At 47.9% G+C, this 12,486-nt stretch overlaps 1 protein-coding gene across 14 annotated transcripts in view; it reads right to left on the minus strand.

Moving 5' to 3' along the window:
• The window catches only part of robo2 (roundabout, axon guidance receptor, homolog 2 (Drosophila)), a 509,899-nt gene that overhangs the window by 103,357 nt on the left and 394,056 nt on the right, over positions 1 to 12,486 (minus strand). For all 14 annotated transcript variants that reach the window (XM_080203357.1, XM_080203355.1, XM_080203348.1 and 11 more), the window contains 2 exons: positions 11,400 to 11,568; positions 6,317 to 6,483 (listed from right to left, as the gene is read on the minus strand). In XM_080203357.1, the coding sequence (XP_080059483.1) occupies positions 6,317 to 6,483; positions 11,400 to 11,568 (336 nt within the window). The remainder of the gene's footprint in view (positions 1 to 6,316; positions 6,484 to 11,399; positions 11,569 to 12,486) is intronic.

Consider the following 12,486-nt stretch of genomic DNA (forward strand, 5'->3'; position numbering starts at 1 on the left):
TGCAGAAAGATATAGAGCAGTTAGTCTGGTGGGCAGATCAGTGGCAGATGGGATTTATCCCTGAAAAGTGCGAGGTGATGCATTTTGGAAGGAGTAATGAGGTGGGGGAATACTCAATGAATGGCAGGACACTAGGAAGCTCAGAGCAACAGAGAGATCTGGGGGTGCTTCTCCACAGACCCCTGAGGGCAGCAGGGCAGGTTAGTAGGGTGGGTTAAGAGGCATACAGGCCTTTATCAGTCATGGCATAGATTATAAGAGCAGGGAGGTTATGTTGGAGTTGTGGTGAGGCCACAGCTGGAGGATTGTGAGCAGTTGTGGTGATCTTATTACAGGAGCAATGTGATTGCACTGGACAGGGTGCAGTGGAGATTCACCAGGATGTTGCCTGGGAGGGAATATTTAAACTAAGAAAAGAGGCTGGATGGGCTTGGATTACTTTCTTTAAAGCAGAGACGGCTGAGGGGGAACCTGAATGAAGTGTATAATATTATAAAGGGTATGAACAGGGTGGATAGAGAGCAGCTGTTCCCCTGAGTTGAAGGGTCAACAACAACGGAGCATAGTTTTAAGATGGGGGGCAGGAGGTTTAGAGGATTTCAGCAAAAATATTTTCACCCTTCCTGGGAGGGTAGTAGAGGCAGGAAACTCACAACCTTTAAAAAGTATCTGAATGAACACCTGAAATGTCAAGTGCTGGAAAGGTTTGATTTGATTTGATTTGGTTTATTATTGTCACATATATTAACACACAGTGAAAAGCATTGTTTCTTGCATGCTATACGGACAAAACATACCATTCAGAGAAGGAAGCGAGAGAGTGCAGAATGTAGTGTTATAGTCATAGCTAGGGTGTAGAGAAAGATCAACTTAATACAGGGTAAGTTCATTCAAAAGTCTGACACAGCAGGGAAGAAGCTGTTCTTGAGTCAGCTGGTACATGACCTCAGACTTTTGCATCTTTTTCCCAATGGAAAAAGCAGAGAATGTCCGGGGTGCGTGGGATCCTTAATTATGCTGGCTGCTTTGCTGAGTGGACAGAGTCAATGGATGCGGGGCTGGTTTGCTGAAAGGACTGGACTACAGTGAGATTAGTGTGAATTTCTTGGTGCAAGCTTGATGGGCCGGAAGTCCTCTTCTCTGTGCTGTATGGCTCAATGAAAAGTGCGATGGAAACGCACATCTTTCCTTCTGACAGAGCAGTGACTAGGGGAATTTCACAGTAACTTCATTGCAGTGTTAATATGAGCCTTACTTGTGACCAATAAATAAACTTTAACTGTAATGTTGAGGGAAAAACAGCCAAAACAAAAATTGCACCACCCCTCCAACCCCAAACAAGGTCATGTATGAGAATGGGGTTGCGTGCTGCCTTCAACAGTTGAACAGCCGGAACACCATTCACTCTCTGGGCAGCAGTGTGAAGGAGGAGTGGTGAGAGACCGGCACTGGAAGATTTCCAAAGCAAGCGCACAGCTGGTTAAGGAGGAGCCGTGGTCCTATTTGGATGCAGGTAATTAAAAGGGAAGCATTTGTGAATGTCTGGCTTTTAATTTTGATTCGGAACGGGCCACTATCTGTTTGCAGACAGCTCCACTCTAATCACGCCACGCGACATTTCATTGACACACAGGCACCTGACTCTGGTTCTGCAGCACGCCTCCCATCCTGGCTACCACTCTCTTAGGCTGCTGTGTAAATGCCAGCTCCTCGGAGGCCTGTCACTGAGTGGGGGGGGGAGAGAGCCTGATTTGTGGAAGAGAATGTTGTAATGAGTAGATAATTGGAGTCAAGACACTCGCTCGGAATTTCAGAGAATTTCACAGCACAGAAGGAGGCCCTTTGGCCCATTGTATCTGTGCCGGCTCTTTGAAAGAACTGGCCAATCAGTCTTACATTTTCCCTTGCTCCTTCCATAGGATCCCTGCAGTGCAGAAGGAGGCCATTCAGCCCATCAAGTCTGCACCATCTACAATCCCACCCCAGTCCTATTCCCATAATCACACATATTAAACCCAACTCTAACCCTGACACTCAGGGGCAATTTACCACGGCCAATCCACCCAACCCGCACATCTTTGGAGTGTGGGAGGAAACCGGAGCACCCGGAGGAAACCCACGCAGACACGGGGAGAACATATAGACTCCACGCAGACAGTGACCCAAGCCGAGAATCGAATCCGGGTCTCTGACGCTGTGAGGCAGCAGTGCTAACCACAAGCCATGGAAATGTTTCCTCCACTGTCTCTAAAATTGTCTAACTGGTTTGTTCGACAATATTCAGTACTGGGTGATATTTCCTCCAATTAAATACTGGGGAAACTCCACTCTAAACTCCATTCTCTAGCTACCAACTCCACTCCTCCCTGCCAACAGTAAGGCAATCTATTCAAAATCTTGGGGTCACCTTCGATCCGGAGATGAGCTTCCTGCGTCATATGGGTACCGTCACGAAGATTGCCAATCTCTTCCTCCCTAACATCACCTGACTTCGCCCTATCTCAGCTCATCTGTGAGGAAACTCTCGTCTACTCTTCTGTTACCTCAGGACGTGACTATTCCAACGCGCCCCTGGCTGGTATCCCATCCTTCGTGATCTTGACATCATCCAAAATTTGGTAATGTCCCATCTCACAGCAAGTCCTGTAACTGACCTACATCTGCTCCCATCAAACAGTGCCTCCATTAAAAAAATTCTCACCTTCGCTTTCAAATCTCTCCGTGGCCTCCCTATCTCCTCCAACCCCACACCCTCCAAGGTCTCTGCACTCCTCTAATTTGGGCCTCTTGAGCATCAGGTGGCTCAGTGGTTAACGCTGCTGCCTTACAGTGCCAGGGACCCGAGTTTGATTCTGGCTTTGGGTCACTATCTGCGTGGCGTCTGCACATTCTTCCCGTGTCTGCATAGGTTTCTTCCGGGTGCTCCAGTTTCGATTCTCGGCTTGGGTCACTCAGTGTTGAGTCTACATGTTCTCACCGTGTCTGCATGGGTTTCCTACGGGTGCTCCGGTTTCCTCTCACACTCCAAAGATGTACAGGTTAGGTGAATTGGCCGTGGAAAATTGCCCCTGAGTGTCAGGGTTTGAGTTGGATTTAAGACGTGCTAGTTAGGTGGATAGGCTATGCTAAATTGCCCCTTAATGTCCCAAGATGTATAGTTTAGGGGAATTAGTGGGGTTACAAGGATAAGGGCCTAGATAAGATGCTCTGTTGGAGAGTAGGTGCAGACATGATGGACGGAATGACCTCCTTCTGCACTATAGGGATTAGAGGATTCTACTTTTAAATCTTGTTCCACCACTTGTTCAAACAGTGCCTTTCAGATCACAATTCATCACAAAAGATTCCCCTCATCATCCCTCTTGGTCTCTCTGTAAATTATCTTGCAGCCTGTGGCCTGATTACTGACTCTCCAGCCAATGGAAACAGTGTCTCCTGAATTCATCTATCTCCCCTCTTTCTGTCCGATTGTTAACTCCAATCTAAACTCCGTCTGACACATTACCATGACAAATGTTTTCTCCTCTTTCCCTGGTCATCTTTGAACAATGTTGAGGCTCCACTAACATTACCAGCTCCTAGTATTGGTCCTAGCATTCAGTAAGTTCCTCATATATCAGTTTCCCATGGAGTCTATCATTGGAACAAAAGGAGGCCATTCAGTCTCTTGAGCCTGTTCCATCCCATTCAATTGAATCATGCCTGATCTGCATCTTAACTTCATCTACCTATCTTGGTTCTGTAACACTTAATACACCTGCTGAATCAAGAACACTACAGCACAGGCCCTTTGGCCCTCCAAGCCTGCATCGCCACATGACATCTTTCTAAACTAAAGGCTTTTTCCTTCCACGCAATCCATATCCCTCTATTCCCAGCTTATTCATGTATCTGTCAAGATAACCTCTTAAATGTTGCTAGAATGTCTACTTCCACAGGTTAGGGTGCATTGGCCATGCTAAATTCTCCCTCAGTGTACCCGAACAGGTGCCAGAGGGTGGCGACTAGGGGAATTTCACAGTAACTTCCTTGCGGTGTTAATGTAAGCCTTTTTGTGACGAATAAATAAACTTTAAACTCTTTTACCACCTCCTCTGGCAGCGCCTTCCAGGCACTTAACACCCTCTGAGTAAAACAACTTGCCTTTTATACCTCCTATTAGCTTTCCCCCTTTTACCTTAAACCAATGTCCCCTAAAAATTCACATTTCTTCCTTGGTAGATCTATCAGTCTTGCTTTTGATTCACCTCCAGCCTTGGCAGTTCTTTAGGGGCAAGAATTCTGGATTTCTACCACTCTTTGTTTGAAGAAGTGCTTCCTGATATCACCCCTAGCTCCAATTCAAAGGTTATTGCCTCTCGTTCTGGATTCTCTCAACCAGAGAAAATAGTTTGTGTCGATCTAGTCTATCAGATATGCTAAACAGCTCTAATATCCCAATAATGTCACTCCTTAATCTTCTGTACTTGATGGGATGGATACAAGCCCCTTCTGACCTCTACTCGTAATTAGCCCCAGAATCATTTGGTGGATTTGCATTGCAGTTGTTCTCACAGTCGATCCTTCCCGAGGGCCCAGAGCTGATCAGCTGGAGAGCCAACATTTTTTTCCCAAAGGTAGGGGAGTCTAAAACTAGAGGGCATAGGTTTAAGGTGAGTGGGGAGAGATACAAAAAAGTCCAGAGGGGCAATTTTTTTCACAGATAGAAGGGTGAGTGTCTGGAACGAGCTGCCAGAGATAGTAGTAGAGGCAGATACAATTTTGTCTTTAAAAAGCATTTAGACAGTTACATGGGTAAGATGGGTATAGGGGGATATGGGCCAAATACAGGCAATTGGGACTAACTTCATGGTTAAAAAAAGAAGGCAGTATGGACAAGTTGGGCCAAAGACAAAATTGTATCCGCCTCTACTACTATCTCTATCAGATCGTTCCAGACACTCGCCACCCTCTGTGGGAAAAAATTTCCCCTCTGGACCTTTTGTATTTCTCCCTTCTCACCTTAAACCTATGCCCTCTAGTTTTAGACTCCCCTACTTTTGGGAAATTATGTTGATTATCTAGCTGTTCAGCTCTGGGCCGAAGGGCCTGTTTCCATGCTGTAAACCTCTATGACTATGAATTCAGTGACTCCAGACAGGGCTTTTCCAGCGCTCTGGACAGCTGTGATATAATATCCATCCCTTTTGGAGAAGGAAGGCCATCACTCCATTTAGCTTTTTAATTATTCATGTTCATTACTAGCGTCACAGCCTGCACCACCTCAACCTTGACACGTTCCCTTCTCCAGCAAGAGGGCAGCAGACAGCAATGAAGGAAATTTGACCAATTTGCTTTTTCTACCTAACCTGACCATGGTGAGTCCAACCAGTTAATACTGCAGTCGGGATTGGCACTAACACAGCACGGCCTAAGGGTAGAATGTTTCAAAGATGATACAGTTGAAAAGCTGAAGTGTATTTACCACACTGCTAAGATAATGGGCAGCACAGTGGCAAGCACTGCTGTTTCACACTGCCAGGGACCCGGGTTCAATTCCCGGCTTGGGTCACAGTCTGTGTGGAGTCTGCACGTTCTCTGCGTGTCTGCATGGGTTTGCACCAGTGCGCAGTTGCAGAAGGATATTTTGGCCTTGGAGGGAGTGCAGAGAAGGTTCACTAGGCTGATACCAGAGATGAGGGGGTTGGACTATGAAGAGAGACTAAATAGACTGGGTCTGTACTCGTTGGAGTTTAGAAGGCTGAGGGGGGATCTTATAGAGAAGTATAAGATAATGAAGAGATGGATAGAGTAGAGGTAGAGAGATTCTTCCTGATTAGGAAGGATAGCAGGACTAGAGGGCACAGCCTCAAGATAAGGGGAGGGATAGAGGACAGTTTAGATCAAAGTTAAGGAGGAACTTCTTCACTCAAAGGGTGGTGAATCTCTGGAATTCTCTGCCCGTTGAAGTGGTGGAGGTTACCGCGCTGAATATATTTAAGTCACGGGTAGATAGTTTTTTGACAGACAAGGGAATTAAGGGTTATGGGGAGAAAGCAGGAAAGTGGAACTGATCCACTTCAGATCAGCCATGATCTTATTGAATGGCGGGGCAGGCTTGAAGGGCTAGATGGCCTACTCCTGCTCCTATTTCTTATGTTCTTATGTTCTCTGGTTCCCTCCCACAGTCCGAAAGACGTGCTGGTTCAGTGCATTGACCCAAACAGGTGCTGGACTATGGTGGCTCGGGAAATTTCACAGCAACTTCATTGCAGTGTTAATGTAAGCCTTACTTGTGACTAATACATAAACTTTAAAAAACAAAAGAAGCTCTTACCTTGAGTGCGGACAGGGTCGCTCATCTGGCTGGGGTCGCTGACTCCCTGAGCATTGACAGCACGCACCATGAAGAGGTAGATGGTGTTGGGTCTCAGTCCCCGCACAGTGTACAGAGTATCCTTCACGTGGTCAGCCACTGTCTGCCAGCTGTTACTTACAGATTGGCTGAAGAGAGAAATGGAGGCAACACCTGTCACTTCGCGGCTGCTTTGGAGTTCTTACCCCCCCCAACTCCTCCTCCATCACCGCCCCACTCCCACCCACCCCTCTCCAGCGTTGGCCGCCTTGCTGGCAACCGCAGTTTGAAAGGTACTCTTGAATGTGTTTCTATCAGTCTTCTGATGGGCACATTCCAACAACTCTCTGCGTAAAGCAAACTCTCCTCACCACTCTGGAAACAGAAGACTCTGTTTTAAAGGATCGTCCCTTTAGCCTGAGGTTGTGCCCCCTGGTTCTAGTTTTTCCTATCAGTGGAAACATCATCTCCACGTCCCCTCTATCCAGGCCTTGCAGTACAACCCAATATATTTATCTCACTGATCCCCCTCACCCATACATCTTTGGACACAAAGAGGCAATTTAGCACGGCCAATCTGCCTAACCTGCACATCTTTGGACAGTGGGAGGAAACTGGACCACCCAGAGGAAACCCACAGAGACATGGGGAGAACGTGCAGGCTCCACACAGACAGTGATCCAAGGCCAGAAATGAACCGAGGTCCCTAGCGCTGTGACACAGCAGTGCTAACCACTGTGCCTCTTCCCATAATATTAAAAATGGATAGATGGAGTTAAGACACAGATTATCCAAGAGGAGATGGTGGCATAGTGGGAATGACACTGGAGCAGCAATCTCCAGCAGCTTGAGATCAATCCCTGTGCAGAAGCTGATGAAATTTAAATTAAATTCATTCTGGATTTGAAAGCTTGTCTCAGTAATGGGAGACCGTGAAGATATCACTGATTGATGTAAAACGCCAACTGATTCACAAATGTCTTTTAGGGAAAGTAATCTGCTGTCGTCACCCGGTCAGGCTGACATGAGGGGTGGCATGGTGGTAAGAGTGGTTAGCACTGCTACCTCAAAGCACCAGGGACCTGGGTTCGATTCCCAGTTTGGGTCACTGTCTGTGCGGGATTTGCATGTTCTCCCCATGTCTGCGTGGGTTTCCTCCGGGTGTTTCGGTTTCCTCCCACAGTCCAAAACACGTGCTGGTTAGGTGCATTGGCCATGCTAAATTCTCCCTCAGTGTACCCCAACAGGTGCCGGAGTGTGGTGACTAGGGATTTTCACAGTAACGTTACTGAAGTGTTAATTTGAGCCAATTTGTGACTAATAAATAAACTTCTACATTATGTGAATCATTACTGCCCTCTGAAATGGCCTAGTAAGCGACTCATTTCAAGAGATGGGCAACAAATATTCATGTCCCATGAAAGAATAAAAAAAGAATTAGACTTGAGTGATTCCGGTTTCCTCCGGGTGCTCTTGTTTCCTCCCACAGTCCAAAGATGTACTGGTTCGGTTGATTGACCATGCTACATTGCCCCTTAATATCCCGTGATGTGTAGGTTAGAGGGATTAGTGGGGTGAATGTGTGAGGTTGGTGCAGATAGGGCTTGGGTTGGGATTGTTGTCAGTGCAGACTCTTGATGGGCCAAATGGCCTCCTTCTGCACTTTAGGGTTTCTATGATCTATAATGGCCCTGAGTGGCCTTTTCCAGTTCCCATGTTTTGATCGTGATTTTGCCAATTACATTCATTTTGTGTTCTCTTGTTACCGGCTCCCCTGTCAGTGTCAGCTGGAGTCTCCCCCATTTTTTACTTTGCCCCAGCCCCTCATTATTTTGAACACCACTTCCAAATCTTCCCATTGGCCTTCTCTGCTCAGAGGAGAACAATCCTGGGTTTCTGCAGTCCCTCAGCATCACTGAAGTCCATCACTTGCTGAAGCGTCTTCGAAACAGACAGAGACCAGGAACAAAAAGCAAACACATGGCTTAATCTGTTAATACAATTACCTCACGCTTAATCTGTTAACACAATTAGTTCTCGCATAATGAGCTCTGGGACACTAATTCCAGAACACAAAATATATTTTACCCGAGGACCCAGTGTCTCCTGCTGCCTGGCAACTGGGCCCACTGGAGTTGAGGCCCTTGTGCGGGGTGGGGGGTGAGAGTGTCACGGGTCCAGGGTTAGGTTTACCGCTCCTGATGCCACAGTAACCGTGGCTTTTCTGAGCTTCACAGTCGATCTCCCGGCTTGTCTCTGTCCAGCTGGTGTGCCCGGATAACTGGAGCTCGCTGGAATGTGACCAAACGGCAGCGCCAAGAGATCTGAGCACAAGGCTGGCCCTGGTCCAAAAATCTCTTCAGTATAAACGTCGCAGCCTTGTTTTCAAATCCCTCCACGGCCTTGCCTCTGTTCTATCTCCAGACTCTCCACCAGCTCCCAGGTATCCCTGTTGCGATCAGGCCGATTTTCGATCTCTTGTGAAATCCTGATTTTCAACGCTCTGCAGTCAGAGACCGTTCTGTCAATTGCCAAACCTGAATCACCTTTCCTCAGTCCCTCCTCTCTCTGTCCGTCACTCCCACTTTCGGGTGCTCCGAAAAGCCAATTCTGTGCACAAGCTTTCGGTCACCTCTCCAAATACCTCTTTAAGCACAAACTTTGATCCAAAAAGCCCCCTGCAAAGTATCTTTCCCCTGCTCAGTACAAGTCATTTTTGTTCAGGGGTGATGCCACACCACGCAACTGTTGAGTCTGGGGGTGGGGGACGTCAATTGAAAAATTCAAGGTTGGGGCTGACAGATTCTTGTCGGGCAAAGGGGATTTCCGTTTTAACACGTACAGTAATCACCAGGCCAGACAGCAGCTCAGGTGGCACAGTGGGTTAGCACTGCTGTCTCACAACGCCAGGGACCAGGGTTCGATTCCCGGCTTGGGTCACTGATTGTGTGGAGTTTGCATGTTCTCTCCGTGTCTGCGTGGGTTTCCATGGGGGTTCTGGTTTCCTCCCACACTCCAAAGATGTGCGAGTTAGGTGGATTGGCCATGCTAGATTGCCCCTTAGTGTCCGGGGCACTCACAGGGTAAATAAATACATGGGGTTACGGGGATAGGGTCTGGGTGGGATTGCAGTTGGTGCAAGATCAATGGGCCAAATGGCCTCCTTCTGCACTGCAGGATGCTATGATTCGGGTAAAGACTAACTATTCTACACAAAGAGCTTGACCTTTCATGAAGGGTCCTTCTGTGCTGGAAGTTTACTGGTTGCTGCTTCACGTGAAAGAAATAAATTTCATTTCAATAGCACCTTTCATAACCTCAGGATGTCCCAAAATGATTTACAGTTTTTTGAAGTGTGGCCATTGTGTTAATGTAGGAAATATAGCAAGCACAGCCGATTCTGTGTAATGAATGGGCCAATAACCAGGATTCAATACAAAGGCAGAAAAATCCGTGACATGGTAGTTAGCACTGCTGCCTCGCAGCGCCGGGGACCCGAGTTCGATTCCGGCCTCGGGTCACTGTCTGTGCGGAGTCTGCACGTTCTCCCCGTGTCTCACAAGCAGCAATATATTAACAAGCAGTGATGTTGGTTGAGAGGTAAGTACTTGCCTCGAGAATTGGGAGAGTGGACCTTTCCAACCCACTGAGGAGAGGGGATTGGATCTCAGCTCAACGTCTCTCCTGGAAAACTCTGCCTCCAGCAGCGGAGCGCTCCCTTCAATACGGCCACTGAGACTATCAGCCTGAGATTGTTCTGTTGGACTGAAACTTGAACCCGTGTCTCCTCCAGGTGAGAATACCCACAGCTGGATCTGTAACTTGGCTCTCTCCCTCCTGGTTTGGATGATGGGCAGCACGGTAGCACAGTGGTTATCACTGCTGCTTCACAGCTCCAGAGACCTGGGTTCGATTCCCGGCTCGGGTCACTGTCTGTGTGGAGTTTGCACATTCTCTTCGTGTCTGCGTGGGTTTCCTCTGGGTGCTCTGGTTTCCTCCCACAGTCCAAAGATGTGCGGGTTAGGTTAATTGGTCATGCTAAATTGACCATAGATGCATAGGTTGGAGAGGATTAGTGGGTAAAATATGTACGGATTGGAGGGTAGGGCCTGGGTGGGATTGTGGTCAGTGCAGACTTGATGGGCCGATGGGCCTCTTTCTGTACTGCAGGGTTTCTATAATTCTATGATCAGTCAAATTGGAGGGTTGTGGGATCAAAGGATGTGGGGAGTTGGGGGGAGAGAGTCAGTGGCCTGGCACGAGCTCCCTTGGCAGGTGTGGTTCTGCCAGTGACTCCATCACTTCTGAATCTTCTTGGACTATGAAGAGAGGCTGAATAGACTGGGTCTGTACTCACTGGAGTTTAGAAGGATGAAGGGGGATCTTATAGAGACGTGGATAGGTTTATGGACGAAAAGGGATTGGTTTAGGTTAGAGGGTCATTGTTTTTTAACTGGTTGGCGCAACATCGTGGGCCGAAGGGCCTGTTCTGCGCTGTAATGTTCTATGTTCTATAAGATAATGAAGGGGATGGATAGGGTAGAGGTAGAGAGATTCTTCCCGCTCAGAAAGGACAGTAGGACTAGGGGGCACAGCCTCAAGATAAGGGGGGGACAGTTTAGAACGGAGTTGAGGAGGAACTTCTTCACTCAAAGGGTGGTGAATCTCTGGAATTCTCTGCCCGTTGAAGTGGTGGAGGCTGCCTCGCTAAATATATTTAAGTCACGGGTAGATAGGTTTTTGATAGACAGGGGAATTAAGGGTTATGGGGAGAAAGCGGGAAAGTGGAACTGAGCCACTTCAGATCAGCCATGATCTTATTGAATGGCGGGGCAGGCTCGAAGGGCTAGATGGCCGACTCCTGCTCCTATTTCTTATGTTCTTATGAATCAGCAGGCTTCGTGTTCAAGTCCTACTCCAGGCCTTGAGGACAAAAATCAAGGCTGACACTCCCAGTGCGGCACTGAGGGAGCACTGCACTGCCGGAGATGCTGTCTCCCAGAGGTTAAGTTAAACCAAGGCCCTGTCAGCTCTCTCAGAGCGCTTGTTCTTAGTGCTCACGTACCTGAAGGCCTCAATGACATACGATGTGACTAATGAAGACCCGACGTGTTTCCCCTCCAACCAGGTGAGCGTGACGGTGTTCCTGGTGACGTCAGCAACTTGAGGTTTGGACGGGGATCCGGGCAGGGCGTCCATATCCATCTTGACGTTGACAGTTGCTGCACCTGACTCTGCAAAAACCGAAACAGTTTGTTTGAGGGGAGAGCGCAGATTCTCATCCCCCTGCAGGTCGATTCACCATTAGCTCATCCCCCGACTCACAACCACTGACCCGCTGACCATTCGACAGCCCATAACTTATTACCCGATTCCTTGAACCCTCAGCTCAACCGCTTAGTCACCCAGTCCCATACAGTCAAAGAAAGACTTGTGTTTATTGGCCACTTTTCGCAACAATTGGACATGTCAAAGAGCTTTGTAGTCAAGTAAATTTGGAGTGTAGCCACTGTATCACGCGGCAACCAATGTTTGCACAGCAAGATTCCACAAACGGCAATGTGCTAATGACACAGTGTGTTAGCGCTGCTGCCTCATGTCGCCAGGGACCCGGGTTCGATTCCCGATTTGGGTCACCTTCTGTGTGCAGTTTGCACGTTCTCCCTGTGTCTGTTTCGGTTTCCTCCCACAGTCCAAAGATGTGCGGATTAGGTGGGTTGGCCACGCTAAATTGATCCTTGGTGCCAGGGGGACTAGCTAGGGTAACTGCACAGGGCTATGGGGATAGAATCTGGGTGGAGTTGTGGTTGGTGCAGACGCAACGGGCTGAATGGCCTCCATCTGCACTACAGGATTCTATGATTCTATAATACAAGATAATCTGCTTTCGGTGATGCTTCCTTGTCTTTACAATGATGCCATAGGATCTTTTACATTTCCCTGAGGGGATAAACAGGCCTTTGATTTAATTTGAGTCCTGGGACACATCATCCCCAGCAGTGCAGAGCTGCCTCAGTACCACACAGGGAGCGTCAGCCTTCATTTTTGTGAGCAAGACCCGGAATTAGACTTGGACACCAATCTTTCTGATTCAAAAGACCTCCACACCTGCCAGGGGAGCTCATACTCGACCTCTGACCCTCACCTTCTCA

The sequence above is a fragment of the Carcharhinus amblyrhynchos genome, chromosome 15 (genome assembly GCF_965287045.1).
Source record: "Carcharhinus amblyrhynchos chromosome 15, sCarAmb.v2.hapA, whole genome shotgun sequence".
Taxonomy (NCBI): Eukaryota; Metazoa; Chordata; class Chondrichthyes; order Carcharhiniformes; family Carcharhinidae; genus Carcharhinus; species Carcharhinus amblyrhynchos.